Source organism: Peromyscus maniculatus, chromosome 2 (genome assembly GCF_049852395.1).
Source record: "Peromyscus maniculatus bairdii isolate BWxNUB_F1_BW_parent chromosome 2, HU_Pman_BW_mat_3.1, whole genome shotgun sequence".
NCBI classification, from domain to species: domain Eukaryota; kingdom Metazoa; phylum Chordata; class Mammalia; order Rodentia; family Cricetidae; genus Peromyscus; species Peromyscus maniculatus.
In genome coordinates this window covers 129,025,808-129,048,314 of record NC_134853.1, presented here as the reverse complement: position 1 = coordinate 129,048,314, position 22,507 = coordinate 129,025,808, and the positions used below count along the sequence as shown (strand labels likewise).

Sequence of the window (22,507 nt, the reverse complement as noted above, 5' to 3'; positions counted from 1 at the left end):
AGGTTAGGGAGGGGAAGGGAGATGGTCAAAATTGAGATTGTGGGGCTGGAGCATGTGGCAGGCTCATCCTCAGCATCACAATAAGTAAACACATACAGTTAAAAATTTAACGGACTTTTGGAGAGGTCACAATTTCTGACAGTAAGAAATGTGGCAATGACAGGCAGAAACAAGGGTGATCTCCAGCGGGGAGGAGCCAGAAAGGTCCAAATCAAACAGCTTTGGTTGGAGAGCTAGTTCAGCAACTAAGAGCATTGGCTGCTCTTCCAGAGAGCACGGTACAATTCCTAGTTCCCACATGGCAGCTCAGGACTATGTAACTCCAGTTCCAGGAGAACTGGTTCCCTTTTCTGGTCTCACCGGCACCAAACACACAAGTGGTGTACAGACATACATACAGGCAAAATATTCATACTCATAACATTTAAAAATAATAAATTACTTAGGACTGGTCAGATGATGTAGAGGTTAACAGAGCTTACCTCCGAGAATGATCATCTGAGTTCAATTCTGGAGGAAGAGAACCGACTCACTCAACTGGAAGTCTTTTGACCTCCACAGGTACTCACACCCCATACATGCCCAAATACACAAAAAATAAATATAATAATAATAAAAAAAAGCATTTGAGCTGGGCAGTGGTGGCGCATGCCTTTAATCCCAGCACTCGGGAGGCACAGGCAGGTGAATCTCTCCAGAGTTCCATGCTGGCCCTGTCTACATGGTGAGTTCTAGGCCAGCCTGAGCTACATAGCTTGTCTCAAAAAAAAAAAAGAAAAAAAATTAAAAAAAAAATTCGCTGGGTGTGGTGGTGTATGCCTCTGATCCTAACATTCAGGAGGCAGAAACAGGAGGATTTCTGTGAGTTCTAGGCCAGACTGATCTGCATAATGAGTATCAGGACCGCTAGGCTATGTAGAGAGACCCTGTCTCAAAAATAAATAAATAAAATAAAATATATATATATATAACAGAATGCTGAAATTACCAAGAACGATAACAACAATAACTAATGACCGGGAATCAGAAGCTAAATTTAAAAAAATGAGGGTGAGTGACGCGCAGGCACCGCAGTCTCCGGGAGGTAAGGTTTAAAGCTCTTCCAGGCAGAGAGGTTTGACCCGCGTGAGAGGGCGTGGCGCCTTTAAGGACTCAAGCCCCAAGAAGGGACAGTCTACGCTAGGACGGGGCGGAGTCTCGAGGGGGCGGGACCTTGTGGGGGCGTGGCGTGGCAGGCACGGGGAGAGGGGCGGGACTTCTAGGGGGCAGGGCGCGGTGGGCACGGGGAGAGGGGCGGGACCTCGTGTGGGCGGGGCGCGGCGGGCACGGCGAGCGAGGCGGAGCCTGGGTTTCGGTCAGGCTGCGGCTTGCGGCTGTCGGGCTGTAGTTCAGAAAGAGGGAGGCCGAGGCCTGGGCCCAGCCCGGAGCCGCTGCCCGACCGGAGCCTCCTGGAGCCCCCGCGCCGGCTGATCTTAGGGGCGGGCTCCGGTTCGGCCCGCCGCCGCACGCAGGACCGAGGCTGCATGCCGGAGGACCAGGCCCACGCAGCCATGGTGAGCTAGCGCGGCCTGCCTCTCCCCCCACCCCCCAACCCCCGGGTGGCCCGAGGACGCTGGGCAACCTAGCCTCCTCTCACCCTTCTTCCCTCAGCCTCGGCCTCGGCCGGCCCGGCGTTCCCCACCCAGCGGGAGCGAATCCCTTTAGGGGACATCCCTTAATCTCCCTCCTCTCCGGTGACACCCTTTTGTCCCCCGGTGACAGCCTCCTTCGCGTTCTCACCCTCCCAGCCTCCGTCCTTAACCCTTCCCTTTTCTCCTCCTTCTCCCTTTCTCCTCTGTGATCGTTAGCCCTCCCCCCCTTCCTCCCTGTTTTTCGTTCCCGCATTTTGCTTGCTTTCTCTCCTCGCCCCCCTTCCCCCCTTCCCCATTTTTGTCTCCGCCGCCCCCTCTTCCCCTTGGTCCTCGACCATCCGCATTTCCTCTGTCCCTAGTCGGATGTCCTCCGTCGCCGGCTCGCACATCTGCCCCTGTTTCCTTCTTCAGACTTCAGGAGTCGAAGCAGGAACAATTTGAAGGCGATTGCTTCCCCGGAGCTGTTGGGCGGGCACGTACAGATTCGTAGCCTGCCTTTCCCTTTTCTGTTTTGGAGGGCGGAAGGGGGGAGATTGGAGGTATGGAAGAATAGTCTGGAAGCCTTACGACCTAGTGTCATCAACCTGAGTGATAGTGTGTTACAGAGTACATATTGTGGCCTTATGTGATCATCTGGCCTTTTGACAGAAATACCTGAAAAGGTTTTGAAATTGTCTATTTCCAGTGTGTTTTCATGTAGAGTTACAGTTCGGGAAATTAAAAGCCTTTTTAAATTTGCAAGCATGACAGTTATTGCTCAGAACAAATAATTTGTTTTTTTGTTGGGAGGCAGAGGCCAAGGGCATTTGAGGTCTGAAAATCAGCCTGGCAGTCAGATTGTGACAGCCTTCCGAATTCCTTCCTTGTAAAGGGCGCATTTGTTCTGCCCTTTCTGTCCTTTCTTGGAGGAACCTCTTCTGTGAAAATTTTCCTTCTGCTTCAAAATGGCTGTGGTTACAGTCCATTTTTAAGTGAGTTGAGTTACCTGTGTTTTGCAGTATACATGTTGAAAACATTGTTCTGTTCCATCATATACAGTAAGCTAAATTTTGATCTACATTCTAGTCAAAGGAGTAATACATTCTAGTCAAAAGGATTCAGGCTAATCATAGTTTCCTAGTTTCTATTTTCCTGCATTTTTTAGGAAAGTAATTTCTTGTCCGGCCGTTTAACATATAACCCTTCCCTAGTTCACTCGACTCTGTCTTTCATACGTTGTCATTCTCCAGTGCCTGCCTCCTTCACTTTTATTACTGTCGTTGTGTGCTAATCTGTCCTTTTCATGGAACGTGGAAATGACTGTGCCTTACTTAATTTCTTTCCAGTGCCCAGATCAGGTGGACACTTGAATGACACACTGATTTCCCCACCTGACAAATAAAGTCTCACACTCAAATTTGAGGCACCTACAGACTATTCAGGGTGAGCTGAAGCATCTTGCTTTTGGTGCAGAAAGGAATGTAGTGGGTCGTAGTGATAGTGACAGACTAGAGGGCATCTTGCTGGGGAAGACAGCAGACTGCTAAACTTTTGGAAATGTGGGCCTTCCCACCGGGATTCAAAAGAGTCATTTGAGCTGGGCCTAAAAAATGGATGGAATTTATATGAAATATTTGGAAAAGAAGAAGAAAGCTTTGTTATAAATGTGAGTAGAAGGATGAACAAAGTTTAAGATGTGTTGTGAAAGCCAGGTGTGTTATGCCTGCCGTTAGTCCTGGCACCTGGAAAGCAGAGGCAGGTGGATCTCTGAGTTCATGGTTAGCCTGGTCTACAGCATGAGTTCCAGAACAGTCAGGGCTACACAGAGAAACCCTGTCTCTGGGTGGGGGCAGGGAAGGAAAGAAAAGATTTGTAGTGAAGGATTACCTGGTTACTGCCTGGAAGGATGGAAGAAATAGGATGTGTAGTGAGACATGAGGTGAGAAAGATACTGTCTTAGTTCATTTAGGTTGCTATAACAAAATGTCATCAGCTGGCAAACTTACAGACAACAGAAAATGGTAAGAGTTTTGGAGTGTAGGATATCCAGGAACAGCACCTCCACATGGATTGTCTGAAAGGTGCTTTATTTTCTCTTCGAGTGTGAGTGTGTAAGTGCTCATGTACATGTGTATGTATGTATGCATGCATGTGTATGTGTGTAGAGGCTAGAATTTTGGTTTTTTCTTTAATTAAAATTTCTTCTAGATTTTTAATATGTGTGAGTGTTTTGTGTGTATGATGTGTACTACTTGTTTGCCTGAGGTCAGAGGAGGGTGTCAGATCCCCTGGAACTGGAGTTATACATGGTTGTAAGCGTGAATTAAACCCTGGTTCTTTGAAAGAGCAACAAGTGCTCTTAACTGTGATCTAAGTGGACAGGCCTTAGGTTCAGTAAGGGATCCTGTCTCAGAAAATTAAATAAGGAGACAGGATCCCTTACTAAACCTAATGCTTGTCCATTTGTCTAGGCTGGTTGGCCAATGAGCTTCAGGGATCTGCCTGTCTCTGCCTCCCAGCACCAGGGTCACAGGCACACATTGCCATGCCCAGCTTTTATGTGCGTGCTGAGGATCTGAATTCATGCTTTCAAGGAGAGCATTTATACCACTATTACCTCCCCAGCCCCTTCTTTTACTGCTCCCTACAACTAAGCCTCAATGTAGCCCAGGCTGGTGTAAAACTCACTGTGTAGTGGAGGATGATCTTGAACTCCTGATCCACCTGCCTCAGCCTCCCTAGTGCTGAGATTTTAGGTGTGTGCCACAACACCTGGTTTATATTGAGCAGTGTATTGAACCCATTCCCTTGTGCATGCCAGGTAAGGACTCTGTCATCTGAGCTATATCCTGAGTCCCATCCCATCCTCCCCACACACACACACCACTCCCCACCCCACTTAAATTTTTTTTTTTTAAGACAAGGTTTCTCTGTGTTTAGCCCTGGCTGTCCTGGAACTCACTCTGTAGACCAGGCTGGCCTCGAACTCAGAGATCCGCCTACCTCTGTCTCCTGAGTGCTGGGATTAAAGGCATACATCACCATCATCCAGCATCTTTTTTTGAGACAGTCTTGCTACGTGGCTTGCCATGTACTACTGGCTGTCCTCCAGCTGGAAGGTGTCTTCCTGCCACAGCCTCCTGGGTGCTGGCATACACCATCATGCCCAGTGTTTAGTGGGAGTTTTTACCCTGGTTCATAGATGCATGTTTCCCCTGTATCTGTACATGGTGGATAAGCAAGGCTGCTCCCTGGGGCTTCTTTTATAGAAGGGCACTGGTTTCATTTGGAGGGTTCTGCCTGGCTGATTAATCACTTTTCAAAGGTCCTACCTCCTTAGGCATCTTGTAGGCTAGAATAGGCAGTCAACATAGGAATTAGGGCAAAACACATTCAGATCACAGCAATAATTGGGTATTATTGTGTTCATATTCAACTTCATATTCAACTAACTTGTGTTGTTCTTGCTTGTTAAAACATGTACTCACAGCAAGTGTATGGGAGAAGTGAAGAGGGAAAATGCTGGCCTATTATTGTGGGCTGGAAATTACTAGTAGGGGCTACTTTTTTGTTTTCCTTGCATAGGACCTTTAATATCTATTTAGTAAGTAGTTGAATGATTATTATAAAGCTTTGTAATGTATATATTTCAAATGTTTATGGTACAATTTGGATACTTGAGATAATTAAGTCAGAGGTTCTCAGAGTTTACTGTGAATCAGGAAGGGTTTGCTGGGCTCCCTACCTCCAGAGTTTGATTCATTACGTTTGGAGTTGAGCCCTAGAGTTGTATTTCTTACAAGAACTGTTGCAATACTGATGCTTCGGGCCTAAGTTACAGCCCTGACCTTTCATTCATCTGACAGAGTTTCTGCCATTTGACGGTGTTTGCGTTGGGAATATCAGATTGTGAAACAGGTGTCACCCTCCCTCCCTTTTATATTTTTGTGAATGTAGAGTAGGTTTAGGTGTGAAGGGTTTTAGCATTCTTAAAATGTACTAAGAAAGACATGGTGGCATCATGGGATATGATAGTCAGTGGTGACTCTGGAAAGGATCCTTTCAAATGGAGACTTGAGGAATTATAAGAGTTCTGTTGTGGAGAGGCTAGTATAGTTAGAAGGAGCCACATGTGGAGTTGACTTGTCGTCCAAGAAATTCCTCAAAAGACAAAAAACAACAACAAAAACTCCTAGGGTTAAACATATGACGGTGCCATAAAGGGTACCAGGAAGAAATTGCTTAGTGGTTCAAGGTGCTTTGATGCTCCTCCAGAGGACTTTAGTTTGGTCCTTAGTACCCATATCTTATGGCTCACAGCCTCCTTGTAACTCCAGCTCCAGAGGATGTGATGCCCTCTTCTGGCCTCTGGCTGCCTTAGGCACCTGCACTCACATCCACATATTCACACATGAACACGTAATTAAAAATATATCAGAAACAACAGTATGATGGCCTGAATGTGAAATGTCTTCCACATGCTCCGCTGTCTAAAGTTAACTTCCCTATGGTCTTCCTGCTGTAGATTGTGGAGCCCGTAAGAGGGAGTACCTGCCTGGGGAAATGGGCTGCAACAGGACAGGCCTTTGGAGTTAAAGCTGGCCCGGTTTCAGGCCTTGGCCCTTTGCTGTCTAACTACTGATGGGATGGAACAAACTGCCTCACTTTGACTGGCATGCCATTCCCCCATGGTGGAGCATATCCTTGAACTGTGAGCCAAAAGAAATCCTTCCCTTTGGTGGTTTTGTCAGGTAGTCTAGCACTATGCTGAGAAAAGTCATGAGTACAGAAACTGCTGAGAGTAGAGTGAAGATAGAGGCAGGAGGACCAGGACACAGCTGTGTGCTCTGAAGTCCATGGTAGCTCTGGTTACGTGAGTTACAAGATTGGGCTCATCACTACTCTATCATAGAGAGGGAGATGCTCATGGGGTCCTAGTCTTCTGTGACATGAAAACAGAAGGGGGCTGGTTAGGAGGAGTAAGGGGACCAGTGGGAAGGGGGAAAGCTGGGGGTTGGTGCATGCTTAGTCTCAGGTGACAACATGAGGATCAGGAGTCAAGGTCACCGTTGGTGATTTTGAGGTCAGCCTGTGCTACAGGAGACCCTCTCTCAAAAAGCAAAACAAAATAGCAATAAAAGTCACTAAAGGTAGTATGAAGGCTAGGCAGGATATGTTCTAGAAGCCGTGACTTCAGCATTGAAGGTGTGGTAGATTAGATAAAACAAACCTGTGATCAGACTGAGGAGACCTTGAGTCCTATTAAAAACCCTCAGTAGCTTGAAAAGCTTGTTTGTTACTTTTTTGAGATGGGCTCTTGCTATATAGTCCAGGCTGGACTTGAACTGGTAGATTCAAGTGATCCCCTGCCTTACCCTCCCAAGTGCTAGGACTCCAGGTCCAGGCCACTGTACCCAGGTGCAAAGACTTTATGTGAAGTAGTGTCATATTTGAGATGGAGGATGGCCTTTCTTAAATGAATTATGAAACATGGTCTGGAATGGGGACAACTTTTGTTCAGCCAGGTAGTAGGTGATCATGTTAGAATAGCAATTTCCTTGAAATTATTTATTTTAAAATCATTATTGTATTATTTATGTGTTGAGAGTGTGTGTGGTCAACTGACAACTTAGAGCAGTTCTTTCCTTCCACCACTGAGACCTGGGGATTGAACTCAGGATGTACGTTTTCAGCAAGTGCCTTTACTCGCTGAGCTATATCACCAGCCCAGTAGCGTGATTTAAATTGGAGGAAGGAGTTTAAGAAGACAAACTGCAGGGATCTGGCTTGCCACTCGGCTAAGTACATTTTCTGTAGTGACCTCACTCTGAACTTGGGAGAAGGGCATATTGTTGATAGTGTTGGAATTTTGCTTACTGATTCTCAGTTTCATATAAACTGCCATTGGGGATTTATGAGATTATTAAAAACAGTACACACACCGGTAATCCCAATATTTGGAAGGTACAAGAGAATCTTGAGTTTGAGGCCAGCCTGGGCTACATAGTGAGCCTCATCTGAAAAAACCAGAGGGTGTGAATTGTACCTTAGTCTTAGAGCACTTCTCAGCACGTGCAAGGCACAGGGTCAGATTCCCCAGGACCACAGAACAACAACAGATGAATTTACTAAAATCCTTTATTCTTTAAACAAAGTTCTTGCAAAAGTCATGTATTAGATTACTAGCCTTTCCTAGGTTTATTCAATTTTTGGTTGCTTTAAAATTTTTTTTTGCTGGGTGGTGGTGTTTCTTAAAGAAAGGATAGTAAGATTTTAGCAAATTAAAGGTAATTACTGTAAAAGAGTTTAAATTTTTCATAAACTTCTTAGCTTTGAAGAATGTATTAACTAACTTTTCATACCAAGGACTCCTATTTCACTGGTGTTCATATTTGCTAATAACTTAAGGGTCTTGGTTGGTTGGCTAGATTTTTGCATTGCTGAGGATCAAAGCCTTGTGAATGCTAGACAAATGCTTTACCACTGAGCTCTATCCTCAGCTCAGATATTGTAGCATTTTATTTTATTTTATTTGTGGTGCTCAGAATTGAATCCAGGGCCTTCTGTATGCTAGGGAACAAGCTCTACCATGGTGCTACATAGACCATGGTAGTTGGGTGTTTTTTGAGACTTACACTCACTATGTAGCTTTAGATGGCTTTGAACCTGTTATATTGCCCAGGGTGGCCTCGAACTTTCAGTCCTTCTGTCTGACCTTGCCATTGCTAGGATTACAGGTGTGTGCCATCATGCCTCGCTTACTTTAGTATTTTAGATCTGGTTTTCACACAAATCCCATCTACTCAGTACTAATATCATGTGAGATAGGATAGAGGTAGCTTCACTTTTTCAGATAAGGAAACTGAGAAATTAATTGCTTTTCCTTAGCCCACATAGCTAGTAAGGAGCAAAACCAGGAGACTCTAAGCCCATAACTGCTCTTGACATTATTAAACCTGTATCTGAACTATATTGTATTTCAAAACTCAAGCTTGTGGCTAAAAGGGAAATAATGCTGAGATATCTCTGTGTTACTCATCAGTATAATCCATAAAGGCTCAGTGATTACTGACCTGAATTTTTGTTTCTTGGAATAGCTTTATTACATGAGCTAAGAAGGAAGCGGGGAGGGATTGATTACCATTTGAGACCTTGATCTTGTTTAGCTGGAACTCTATCTCCTTGCCCTTTAGCACATAGCTACTTGCCACATTGGCTAGGTTTGTAAGTGATGCATGCAGAAAACTTGCTTTATCTGCTTTTAAATTTTTAATCTAGGAGTTTCTGAAGAGTAGTGATTTCTTTTAGTAAAGCAGCTGAGGATGTAGCTTAGCAGCAGAGCACTTGAGTAGCATAGACAAGACAAGACCCTGGGTGTGAGCCAGTTATGGTGGAACACGCCTTTAATCCCAGCACTCAGAAAGGCAGAGGCAGGGTTCTCTTTGAATTCTCCTCCAGCCTGGGTTGTGAGACTCTATCTCAAAAACAAACAAGCAAAAGACCTTGGGGTTGAGCCCTAGCACAAAACACAAGCATAAACCCATAGTCCAGTTGTTTATAACATCTGCATTCTTTTTTAAAATGTGCATGTCTATGTGAGGGTGTCGGATTCCCAGAACTGGAGTTACAGACAGGTGTGAGCTGCCATGTGGGTGCTGGGAATTGAACCTGGGTCCCTTGGAAGAGCAGCCAGTGCTCTTAACTGTGGAGCCATCTCTTCAGGCCCTGATGTCTGTATTCTTAAGGATATCACCTGTGTCCTTGAGACTACTTTATTGACTTCCTCATTTGTAAGATGTTGTCAGAAAGGGGTAGGGTGGAAGATTTGATAGTCTCCGATGCTTAATTCTAGAAATCTGACTTGGTGGAATTATTGGTAGAAAATAATGGGGGCAGGGCTGTAGCTCAGTGACGCTGTACTTGTACAACCCCCAATACTGCAAAAGAAACAAAAATCCATAAACCAGTAGGTGCTTTCTCCTGAAGTAGGGTGGCAGGAAGTCAGGATGGGTATGTGTGAGTCTCTAACCTTGTAACAGTATCTCTGGGTATGTGTCTCTTTCCTAGGAGTGAAGAACACCTAACAGTGAATTTGTGCTTGACGATTAGCTGTTTAATCGACGGTTGTTGTTATGATGTAGTAGGTGTTATTTAGGCTTATGACTGTATCAGTGAACAAAACATTTTTTTCCTGGTGGAACTTACATTCTATAATAAGCACTAACTCAGCAGTTAGTACATGCTGGGCACTACTTCAAGAGTTCTGCATTTAGAGTGTAGTTATTTTTACAACTGTTCCATGAGGTAGGTAGGTCCTGTTATCTGCATTTTTTTAGATCATAGACTGAAGTACAGGAAGACTACGTCCTTTACCTTATAAATTTACATAGTTTTGTAAATGGCATTTTAATCCAGACAACTGGAGTCCTTTTTTATTATATTTATTTATATTACTCAATCCTTCAAAAAATATAAATAAAAATGCATTTCACAGCCAGATCATAGATTATCCACCTGTAATCCTGGGCTTGGGAAACTGATGGAGGAGGATAGTTTGACACCACCTTGGGCTGCGTAGAGGTCCAGGCTAGTTTGTTTTTAAAAATGACACGCAGGCCGGGATCAAGGGTGTGTGCCACCATGCCTGGGTTATTATTTTCTGAGGGTTTTTTTTTTTTTTTTTTTTTTGGTTTTCCGAGACAGGGTTTCTCGGTGTAGCTTTGCGCCTTTCCTGGGACTCACTTGGTAGCCCAGGATGGCCTCGAACTCACAGAGATCCGCCTGGCTCTGCCTCCCGAGTGCTGGGATTAAAGGCGTGCGCCACCACCGCCCGGCCTTCTGAGGGTTTTTTTAATGTTTATTTTTATGTGTGTGTTTTGTCCACATGTATGCCTCGTGTCCACAGAGGTCAGAAGTGGGCACTGGATCCCCTAGAAGTTGCAGGCTGTGGGCCATGCTGTGGGTCCTGGGAAAGGAGCCTGGGTCCTTTACAGCAGCAGCCAGTGCTTCACTGCTGAGCCGCCGTCCCTCTAGCTGGAGACTTCACTTTCCAAGTTTTACTTATTCATTGTTGTCTTTTGATGGAACCTTTGAAGTAGTAGATCTTGAAATTAAACTTCATTCATAAGAATTAGAACTGAGAGTAAATAAAGCCAGAAACTCTAAAGGACCCACACTCCTGGTGAAAGGGAAGGCTATACAAATACTTATTTGATGGAGTAGGGAAATGTGATGGTTAATTTAATCGTCATCTTGACACAATCTAAAATCACCTGGGAAGAATTTCAAGGACAGATTGTCTACATCAGGTTGGCCTGTGGGCTTTCTTTGGGGACTGTCTTGGTTGCCTTAGTAATGTGGGCAAGACTCAGTCTGAAAGTGGGTGGCACAGTTCTCTGGCTTTGGGACCTGGGCTGTGTAAGAGTAGAGGAGGGTACCTTAGCACCAAATACATAAGATCCATCTCTCTGCTCCTGAGTGTAATGAGATGTGAGCAGTTGGTTTAAGCTCCTGGCACCTTGATTGACCTTGTGTGATGTACTGAATCTGGAATGAGAGATAAATAAACCTTTTCCATCTATGTCTCTCTAGTAAGGCTCTGTCCATTCAGATAACTCTAGTGTGTGTGTGTGTGTGTGTGTGTGTGTGTGTGTGTGTGTGTGTGTGTGTGTGTGTGTGTGTGTTACGTGGACATAAGACTAGCCACACAGAAGGATTCAGATAGGAAAGTCACAGTTGAAGAATTGTGTCTTTGTGGCTGCACTTGGTGGTGCTCACCTTTAATCTTAGTACTCCAGAGATAGAAGCAGGTGGATCTCTGTGATTTCCAGACCAGCCTGGTCTATGTATTGAGTTCCAGTCCAGCCAGAGGTAAGTGTGAGACTGTCTGAAAAGAAAAAGAAAAAGAACAGCTGTCTTTAGGGTGTCACAGTGATGACTTAGGAAGACTAGTCTGCTTTTCCTCTGAGGCCTTCCCTATCTGCCTTCGACTTGTTAAAACCTGCTGTGTGTTTACATGTCCCCATGTGTCCTCCCTTGTAGTACTTAAGGGGCTGTGTGGAAATTTGTTTCAGGACCTCTGTTCTCTGCTTCTGAGATGCACATTACAGACTGTACCCCATAACATGGCATCTGGTGCTGTCACTGTATTCGTTGTCTGTCTCACAGGCAGTAGTTACTGAATGAGTAAAGAAGTGTTTGATTCTCTGCTCTTCTGGAAACTAATTTGTTCATTTTTGTGTGTGTATTCCCTTTATGTTCCTTCCTGTGTTCCAAGGAGGAAGCATCTCCCTATTCCTTACTTGACATCTGCTTGAGTTTCCTGACCACTAACCTTGAGAAGTTCTGTTCAGCACGACAAGATGGAACATTGTGTCTTCAGGAACCTGGAGTATTTCCACAGGAGGTGGCTGATCGACTGCTTCAGACCATGGCAGTTCATGGTAAATGATGAAAGATGGAAGAGACAAATTGTGTGCTGTTAAAATTGGCATTGGATTTTAAAGTACTGCTATGGCCCATTTAATTATTTTCTTAGAAGTAGTAGAAATAGTAGAAAAAGTCAGATGAATCTGATTCTAGGAAAAGGAATTCCTGTTTTTGCCTAGATTTAATGATTTTTTTTTTCCTTTCCAATTTAGGCAAACCATTTTTCTTTTTTGACTTACGCAATTCTTGCTGGGTGGCGGTGGCACACACCTTTAATCCCAGCACTCAGAGGCAGAGGCAGAGGCAGGCGGATCTCTCTGAGTTCAAGGCCAGCCTGGATCCAGGACAGGCACCAAAACTAAACAGAGAAACTCTGTCTTGAAATGCACACACACCACACACACACACACACACACACACACACACACACACACACACACACACCGCCCCCCAAAAAGAAGCAATTCTTTAAAATAGACACACGTAAACACACACACACACACACACATTTTGCTTTATTTATTTTATGTGAATGAGTGTTTTGCCTGCATGTATGTATATGTATCATGTGCATTCCTGGTGCCCATGGAGATCAGAAGAGGGTGTCAGATTCCCTTGGAACTGGAGTTAGGGATGGTTGTGAACCATTATGTGGATGCTGAGATCTGAACACTGGCCCTCTATAGGAATAGCAAATGCTCTTAACCACTTAGCCATCTCTCCAAGACCTAAAAAGTGACTCTTGACTCTTTTCTGTTGTTGTTGTTTTGAGACAGGGTTTCTCTGTGTAGCCCTGGCTGTCCTGGACCTCACTCTTTAGACCAAGCTGGTCTCCAACTCAAGAGATCCGCCTGCCTCTGCCTCGTTTTGTGTGTGTGTGTGTGTGTGTGTGTGTGTGTGTGTGTGTGTGTGTGTGTGAGAGAGAGAGAGAGAGAGAGAAAGAGAGAGAGAGAGAGAGAGAGAGAGAGAGAGAGAGAAAGAAATACTGTTGGGATGCTGGAAGTGTCTCAGTGGGTAAAGTACTTCAACATAAGGACTTAGTTAGGATCCCTAGTGTCATGTGAGAAGCTAGGTGTGGTTACACCCGGTGTTGGTAAGGGATGAAGACAAGAAAATCTCTGTTGCTACCCTGACTAAAAATAAATAACTAGAAGAACCATTAGCTCCAGGTTCAGTAAGAGACCTTGTCTCAAAGGAAGAGGACTAAGAACAACAGAGAGGACACTTGAAAACTTCCTCTGGCCTCCGCATGTTCTCTCCTACCCCCACCTGCATTAAATGTAAAAGGAAAAAAAGAAAAATACTGTTAAGTGTGCATGCAAGTAATATGTTCCAAAGAAGAAGAAGGAAAATGGAGCTGCAATTGAGTTATTTGGTATAATTTAGAAAAGAAAACCTCTATATCTGTTTGTTTTCACTGAACTGCTGAATTCATTCTGACCCAGGAACTAGAATAACTATCAATAAGTAGTATAGCTATTAAAAGTAAGTTACTCACAGTGCTGTGCAACAATCTAAGAGATTATGTAATACCAGCGTGATCATGCTCAGCATGTTCAGTCGAAACATTTGTTTTAAAAAGCCAGGTGTAAGCCGGGTGGCAGTGGCGCACGCCTTTAATCCCAGCACTCGGGAGGCAGAGCCAGGCGGATCTCTGTGAGTTCGAGGCCAACCTGGTCTATAGAGTGAGTTCCAGGACAGGCGCAAAGCCACACAGAGAAACCCTGTCTCGAAAAACCAAAAATAATAAAAAAAAAAAAAAGCCAGGTGTGGTGGACCCCTGGGACAGCTTAGTGGGCAAAGGCACCTGCTGCCAAGCCTGATGACCTAGTTTAGTCCCACAGATATATGTGCTGAAAGGAAAAACTTGACTTCCACAGGTTGTCTTCTGAACTCCACATGTGCAATGTGACATGCATACACACTCCAAAAAATAAAATAAAATAAATGCTAGGTGTATTGGCTTGTGCCTATAATACCAATACTTTGGACTCTGGGGCAAGAGAATCAGGAGTTCAAGGTCATCCTTAGCTAGGGAGTGAGATTGAGTTCAGTCTGGACTACATGAAAACCTATCTCAAAAAAAAAAATTCAGTTTTGTGTTATATTAGTTTCTTTTCTATTGCTGGGTTTTTAAATTTTGTTTGTTTTTGGAGACAGGGTTTCTCTGTGTAGCTCTGGCTGTCCTGGAACTCACTTGGTAGACCAGGCTGGCCTTGAACTGCCTGCCTCTGCCTCCCAAGTGCTGGGATTAAAGGCATGTGCCACCACCACCCAGCTTTGCTGTTGCTGTACATCACTTACATGCCTGGTCACCTTCAGAGACCAGAGGAGGATGTTGACTTGCCTGAATCTGGAGTTACAGATAGTTGTGAGCCATCATGTGGGTGCTTGGGTATTGAACCCAGGTCCTCTGCAAAAGAGCAAGTGCTCTTAATCCACTGAGCCGTCTTTCTAGCCCCAGCATAATTTTTTTTTTTTCCAATTTGTGGTACCTTGTCCACATAACTTGGAAAAAATGTACACACAAAAAGTAAATCAGTAAGATTCATTATAGCAAAACAAAAGTTCAGGTTTTGGATATACTACCAAGAGAGACGGGACCACCTGAGCGGGAGAGTACAGAAAGGTATTGGTTACTGTTTGGGGCTTTATTTTATGGAGTTTCGTGGAAGGAGGAACTGCTTATAGGAGATGTTAGTGAGGGTGGTTCTCTGTTAGATTGACAGGTTTGGGTTGTACTGCCTTTTCTCTACTACACACCCCTTACCATGACGCAGCTGATTTAAATCATATGTATGCCCAATTATACCTAAGCATAAAATAGTAAATGGGGGATTCTTTCTAAAGGAACTCTCAGAGTGCCCAGCAGTGGTGGCACACACCTTTGATCCCAGCATTCAGGGGGTAGAGGTCGGGTGATCTCTGAGTTCAAGGCTAGCCTGGTCTACAGAGAGTTCCGGGACAGCTGGAGTGGTAACAAAGAGAAGCCCTGTCTCAAAAAACAAACAACAGCAGCAGCAAAGGTCTCTCAGAGTACACAATTTTTTTTTTTTTTTTTTTTTGAGACAGGGTTTCTTTGTGTAGCTTTGTGCCTTTCCTGGAATTCACTCTGTAGTTCAGACTGGCCTCGAACTCACAGAGATCCGCCTGCTTCTGCCTCCCGAGTGCTTGGATTAAAGACGTGCGCCACCACCGCCTGACTAGTACACAATTTGCCCTGATGGTTATGTACCTACAACCTGTCCAGGCTGAATTGGCCCAGATACCTGATATGTCTCGCAACATTTGAATAGAAACAGGTGTTATCTCGGGATTGCTAAGAAGAGTAACTAGTTTCCATTGTTAAAGCAGGTGTATATGTAGCTCAGTGCAGGTGTGTGGAGGGTTCCCAGATTGCCAGCAGGTTGCAAGGTACATTGTTAAGAAAGGGCTGCCAGGCAGTGGTGGCGCACGCCTTTAATTCAAGCACTCAGGAGGCAGAGCCAGGTGGACCTCTGTGAGTTCGAGGCCAACCTGGTCTACAGAGTGAGTTCCAGGAAAGGCGAAAAGCTACACAGAGAAACCCTGTCTCGAAAAAAAGGACAATACATCAGACCTTCAAAAGTATACATCAGACACATGCCATTGCACAGGTATGCGCGCGCGCACACACGCACATACATACATACAATTAAAATATACATGAACCCTATGGCTTTTCTGCTCAGAACCCTGAAAAAGGCCTTATATCACTCCAATAAAAGCCAATGTCCAAGGGACTAGATTGCTGTTTAGTGGTAGAACATTAGCTTTTTTTTTTTAAAAAAAAAGGGTGCAATTCTTGGTGTCCAATGTTTTTTGCTGTACTCTCTTGACTCAGTTTTTGTTCAACATGACAAGTTTCATGAAGACTTTTTTAGTTTTTCGAGACAGGGTTTCTTTGTGTAGCACAATAATTAAGCTTTGAACATGCTGGGTACGTGCTCTACCACTTAGCAACAGCTCTCAGACAAAAATGCCTTCATTCTGATTTGATAATGGCTGTCTGGCAGCTTGAATGGCATCGTTAGTGTGGACTAGCTGATATGACCATGAAAATTCTTCTTTTAACCCCATGGTATGCATTTATCTTGCCCCAAATGCTTACAGCCACAGACTGTTCTTAGAGTACATTTTTTTTTTTTTTTTTGGTTTTACGAGACAGGGTTTCTCTGTGTAGCTTTGCGCCTTTCCTGGAGCTCACTTGGTAGCCCAGGCTGGCCTCGAACTCACAGAGATCCGCCTGACTCTGCCTCCCGAGTGCTGGGATTAAAGGCGTGCGCCACCAACGCCCGGCTTTAGAGTACATTTTATAGGTATGGCTGTTATTGTTTGGTATGTAATATTTTGAGGTAAGGCTCCAAAGTGTCATATTCTCATAGCACTATTGTCTGATAGATCTTTCCTTTTTTTTTTTTTTTTTTTTTGGTTTTTTTCGAGACGGTTTCTCTGTATAGCTTTGTGCCTTTCCTGGAACTCACTCTGTAGCCCAGGCTGGCCTCGAACTCACAGAGATCTGCCTGGCTCTGCCTCCCTGAGTGCTGGGATTAAAGGCGTGCACCACCACCACCACCACCACCACCACCACCACCACCACCACCACCACCACCACCGCCCGGCTCCTTTTTTTTTTTTTTTAATTTTTGAGGCAGGGTTTCTCTGTGTAGCCCTGGCTGTCCTGAAACTTTCTCTTAGACCAGGCTGGCCTCAAACTCAGATCCGACTGCCTCTGTCTCAAGTGCAGGGATTAAAGGCGTGCGCCACCACTGCCCAGCATGATAGGTAATTTCTGAGAGGCTTTTATTCTACTCGTTTTATTCACATTTACCCTATAATTTCTTGGTTTGTTTGTTTTTCCCGCTTTCTTTAGGGAAAAACCTTGTTCTCCTTTTAGTGTCTGTGTGTGTGTGTGAGGCAGAGGGTTTAACTAAGTAGTGAACTCACAGTCATGTCCTTGCCTCAGTCTCTCCAGTATGGGGATCACAAGTGTGTTCTACCATGCCCAGATGTTACGTCTTTTCAGTAAGGTTTCAAGCACTGGATACAAGTTTGAGGCCAGTCAGAGATACAGGGTGAGACCATGTCTTAAAAACAAACACAACACCAGAGGCAGGTAATGTGGCTCACTGAATAAATAGCATTACTGCCAAGCCCGAGATCTGAGTTCTGTTCTGTTCTGGAGATCCACATAGAAGGAAAGAACTAACTCCACACAATTGTCCTCTGACGTCCACACTCCTGCTGTGCCTTGAGCAGATGTGCACACACATGAATAAATAAATACAATTTTTAAAAATTGAAAACTGCTGGGCAGTGGTGGCACACACATTTAATCCCAGCACTCAGGATGCAGAGCCAGGCAGATCTCTGTGAGTTCAAGGCTAGCCTGGGCTACCAAGTGAGTCCCAGGAAAGGCGCAAAGCTACACAGAGAAACCCTGTCTCGAAAAAAAAAAAACAAAACCAAAAAAAAAAAAAAAAATTTGAAAAACTAAGCCAAGCAGGGTGTGGTGGTGCACACCTTTAATCCCAGCACCGGGGAAGCAGGAGCAGGCAATCTCTGTGAGTTTGAGGTCAGCTTGGTCTAGAAATCAAGTTCCAAAACAGCCAGGGCTGTTAAACAGAGAAACCTGTCTATAAAACAACAACAACAACAACAAACTAAACCAAAACAAAAAGATTTCAAATCTGGCTAGTAAGTTTTTTTGGGTTTGTTTGTTTGTTTTGAGACAGGGTCTCTATGTAGTGCTGACTGTGTAGATCAGGCTAGCCTGGAACTCAGAGATCTACCTGCCTCTGCCCCCTGAGTGCTGGGATCAAAGGTGTGTGCCATCACACCCAATTCTGGCTAGTGGTTTAAAAATGAATTCTAGTTATTATGTCTACTAAATACATTGTGTGTATGTTTATATGTGTAATAATGTATTGTGAACTTAAGAGATATTCTAGAAATATATTGGTATCAATATATTAGTGTAAAGTTTAAACCTTATCCATAAACTCTGCAAGGTCCATTGAAGATTCTCTTCCTTGGTCACTTTAGTATCCAGATTGATAGAGACTTGGTCCTCAGAATACTACATGTCTAGAATCTGAAGCCTTCTCCTTTGTCACGAAAGGAGAAGAGAACGTGGGCAATCACAGTTGACTCTCAGGTGCTTAAGCCACAGCCCCTTGACTGTGTCTGGCATGTGGTCCTGTCTATTGTAAGGAAGTACTGGGAAGCACAGCTGCCTGTGTATCTCTTGGTGTGTATATCCACTTGGTTGGGTGAAGACAGCCGAGTGCTGGTGAATCTGACTGCTGCTACCAGCTCCATAATCTTGGAAAGTCCCCTTTTGAGTCTCAGTCTGAGTAATAATATCATCATCTCAGGGAATTGTATCAAGTGAAATACAGCAGCATGTATGTTAGAAATTTAAAATAAGGGCTGGAGAGATGGCTCAGTGGTTAAGAGCACTGACTGTTCTTCCAGAGGTCCTGAGTTCAATTCCCAGCAACCACATGGTGGCTCACAACCACCTGTAATGAGATCTGGTGCCCTCTTCTGGCCTGCAAGGACACATGCAGACAGAACACTATAATAAATAAATAAATCTTTAAAAAAAAAAAAAAAGAAAGAAAGAAAGAAAGAAAGAAAGAAAGAAAGAAAGAAATTTAAACTAAGATGGAAATATTTGCTATTTTTTGGCTGTTTTTTGTTTGTTTGTTTGTTTTTGTTTTGAAGTTAAAATACTGCTTATTTTTCCCCAGGTCTGCTGAATGATGGAACTGTGGGAATTTTCAGGGGTAACCAGATGCGGCTAAAGCGCGCTTGCATTCGAAAAGCAAAGATTTCCGCTGTTGCTTTCCGGAAAGCCTTCTGCCACCATAAGTTAGTAGAACTTGATGCCACGGGTGTGAATGCCGACATCACTATCACAGACATCATAAGTGGCCTTGGCAGTAACAAGTGGATCCAGCAAAATCTTCAGTGCTTAGTACTGAACTCATTAACTCTGTCCCTCGAGGATCCTTATGAGCGGTGTTTCAGCCGGCTCTCTGGTCTTCGAGCTCTGAGCATCACTAATGTGCTCTTTTACAATGAAGATCTGGCTGAAGTTGCTTCATTGCCTAGACTGGAGAGCCTGGATATTTCTAACACCTCAATCACAGATATCACTGCCCTGCTGGCCTGCAAAGACCGACTCAAGTCTCTCACCATGCACCATTTGAAATGTTTAAAAATGACTACTACCCAGATCCTGGATGTTGTTCGGGAACTAAAACATCTGAATCATCTTGACATCTCAGATGATAAGCAGTTTACATCAGACATAGCCCTTCGATTATTAGAGCAGAAGGACATCTTGCCCAATCTTGTCTCCCTAGATGTTTCAGGGAGAAAGCATGTGACAGATAAAGCTGTTGAAGCCTTTATACAGCAGCGGCCCAGCATGCAGTTTGTCGGTTTGCTGGCCACAGATGCTGGTTATTCCGAATTCCTTACGGGCAAAGGACACTTGAAGGTTAGCTTTTAAAAATGTATTTTGTCTGACTGGTCGATTTTTTTTTTTAATTCCATAAGACTTCATTAGGATAACGGTCTAATATATGAAAGAAGGCATGGAAAAATCATTGTATAGTGGAAAGGCTTGCATTAGGGTAATAGTCCCAAATAAAAGTCCAGTGGGGCCAAGCATAGTGAATACCTTTAATCTAAGCACTCAAGGAGGCAGAGGAAGGTGGATTTCTGTGTGTTCCAAGCAGCAAGGGCTACATAGTAACACCCTGTCTCCGAAAGCCCAGTGGGGCCTGGGGGTGGAGTTCAGTGGGTAGAGTGCTTAGCTCTACTCCCAGTACTCTGGAGGCAGAGGCAGGCAGGTTTCTGAATTTGAGGCCAGCCTGGTCTACATACAGAGTTCTAGGCCAGCCAGGACTACTTAGTGAGACCCCGTCTCAAATAATAGTAATGATAACAGCAACAATAACGATAATGTTTTAAAATATTTGGGCTGGAGAGATAGTTGGCTCAGTAGTTAAGAGCACTGGCTATACTTCCCGAGGACCTGGCCTGGGTTCAACCCCCAGTTCACCCACATGGCAGCTCACAACCATCTGTAACTAGTCCCAGAGGATCTGATGTCTTAGGACATTCACAGGCATTAGGCACACATGCAGATAAAATCATACACATAAATAAGTAAATAATTTAAAAAATTAAATGAGGCTTGGTACTTCATTTTTTTTATAATCGTAACATAGGAGACCAAGGCAAAAAGGTTTGAGGCCAGCCTAGGATAGCAAGGATCAGGCGAATCAGGTCTTCATAGCAAGGACCTGACTCAAAACAAACAAGTGATCATTAGAACTTTTTTATTCAGATATGTACAAAGGTTGATATTTCTTTGACTGCTGATTTGACAGCTCAAAAATAAGACAGATTAAATGAAGAGAGCTGAGATTACCTATCTCTTATTAGAATTATCCAATTTATCCGGGCAGTGGTGGCACATGCCTTTAGTCCAGCACTCAGGAGGCAGAGGCAGGTGGATCTTTGTGAGTTCAAGGCCAGCCTGGTCTACAGAGTGACCAGGACAGTCAGGGCTACACAGAGAAAATTGTCTTGGGGGAAAAAAAGATATTTTTTTTTAATCAATTTAGTGTAATTGATAAAAAGTCTTGTCTGAAATGGTTATCTCAGTATTGGGATGAGTTTAGGTTGGCTCTTGGCTTTATGTGCCTGTTTATAAGACCACAGTAATGGATGTAAGAAACAGCCATTATAATTTCCTAGTATTTCTATGGGGCAGGTGTTTCTAAGAATATGAGATGTGTTTATTGCACTTCATAAGCATTACTTATTTTTGTGTCTCCATAGTCCTCCTGCTTCAGATTCCTGGTGCTGGGATTATAGATGTGAGCCACCACACCTAATTAAAAAATTTTTTCTTGTGTTTTTGTTTTGTTTTGTTTTGTTTTTAGGTGGGGTCTCATCACTGTGTAGCCCTGCCTGGCCTGGAACTCAGTATGTGGAGGGGACTGACCTGGAATTCACAGTGATCCTCCTTTCTGTCTATATTTCCAGAGTGCTGGGATTAAAGGTGTATGCCACCATACCCTGTCCCAAAAGACGTTCTTTTTATTTTAGTTTATTTGTGTGTACACATGAGTTGCCTAGATGTATGTGTACCATTTGTGTGCCTGGTGCCTGAGGAGGCTATCAGATCTCTTGGGACAGAAATTCCATACAGTTTCGAGCTGCGATGTGGGTGTTGGAAATTCAACTCAAGTCCTCTAGGAGAGCAGCAGCCAGTGCTCTTAACTGCAGAGCCATCTCCCAGTCCCAACTAGGGTTTTCCTAGGGTAACAGCCCGCTGATCGTAGATCCTGTCTGTGCCTTGGACAGTTTGGATCTAAAGTTTGTACGCTTCCACTACACCTACTACCTCTACTGAAGGAGGTCTTGGTTTGGCTTTTCCACGACTTTCAGTTCCACCGTAGCTGGTCTGCTGACCCCAGAATTCCTCCTATGGTTTTGTCACCATTAAGTTTCCTCAGCTTTTTTTTTTTTTTTTAAGATTTATTTATTATGTGTACACTATTCTGCCTGCCTGTGTCCCTGCAGGCCAAAAGAGGGCACCAGATCTCATTACAGATGGTTGTGAGCCACCATGTAGTTGCTGGGAATTGAACTCAGGACCTCTAGAAGAGCAGCCAGTGCTCTTAACCTCTCCAGCCCAAGTTTCCTCAGTCTTGCACTTCACAATCTTAAATTTGTTGGCTGCCTCACTCCCAAGGCTTACTTTATCAACCAAGCTGTGGCTCTTGACATCTACTAAGTCCAGTGGTGATTCTCGGACTTCACCTATTTGACCCAGAGTGGTGTTTGGCACAGTACGCTGCCTTCCTCCTTGTGACACTTCCGCTTTTTTAAACTTAGCTTCTGGGATATCACACTCAACCTTGTTTGTTTTATTTTTTCTTCCTTGTTTTGTTGCGTGTTTTCTCTTACTGTGTTTTTCCTCATTTTTTAAGACTTCTGCTGTTAAAATGTTCCATGCCATAGCCCTGCAAATTTTTTTTTTTTAAGATTTTTAATTATTTATTATGTATACAGTGTTCTGTCTGCATGGATTGCATGGATGTCTGCAGGCCAGAAGAGGGCACCAGATCTCATTACAGATGGTTGTGAGCCACCATGTGGATTATGGGAACTGAACTCAGGACCTCTGGAAGAACAGCCAGTGTTCTTAACCTCTGAGCCATCTCTCCAGCCCAGCCCTGCAAATTTGTGACTTATTTTGTTTCTGTAATTACTCTTGCCCAAAAGTCTGAGAAGCAATTATTCTTTTTAAAAATTTATTTATTTATTTTTATTTTATATGCATTTGTGTTTTGCCTGTGTGCATATCTGTATAAGGGCATTGGATCTCCTAGAACAGGAGTTACAGACAGTTGTGAGCCACC

General features: G+C 44.0%; 1 protein-coding gene across 3 annotated transcripts in view; it reads left to right on the top strand.

The window, feature by feature from the left end:
- The first annotated feature begins 1,242 nt into the window (after positions 1 to 1,242).
- Zyg11b (zyg-11 family member B, cell cycle regulator) overlaps positions 1,243 to 22,507 on the top strand; it is a 58,101-nt gene continuing 36,836 nt past the window's right edge. Inside the window, exons 1-4 of one of the 3 annotated variants that reach the window (XM_076564695.1) lie at positions 1,601 to 2,103; positions 2,957 to 3,053; positions 11,887 to 12,052; positions 18,812 to 19,566. In XM_076564695.1, coding sequence (XP_076420810.1) covers positions 12,040 to 12,052; positions 18,812 to 19,566 — 768 coding nt within the window. In that variant the 5' untranslated portion in view covers positions 1,601 to 2,103; positions 2,957 to 3,053; positions 11,887 to 12,039. Of the gene's footprint in view, positions 1,554 to 1,600; positions 2,104 to 2,956; positions 3,054 to 11,886; positions 12,053 to 18,811; positions 19,567 to 22,507 lie in introns of those variants that run through there. The other 2 variants (XM_006977726.4, XM_076564696.1) reach the window with 2 other exon arrangements.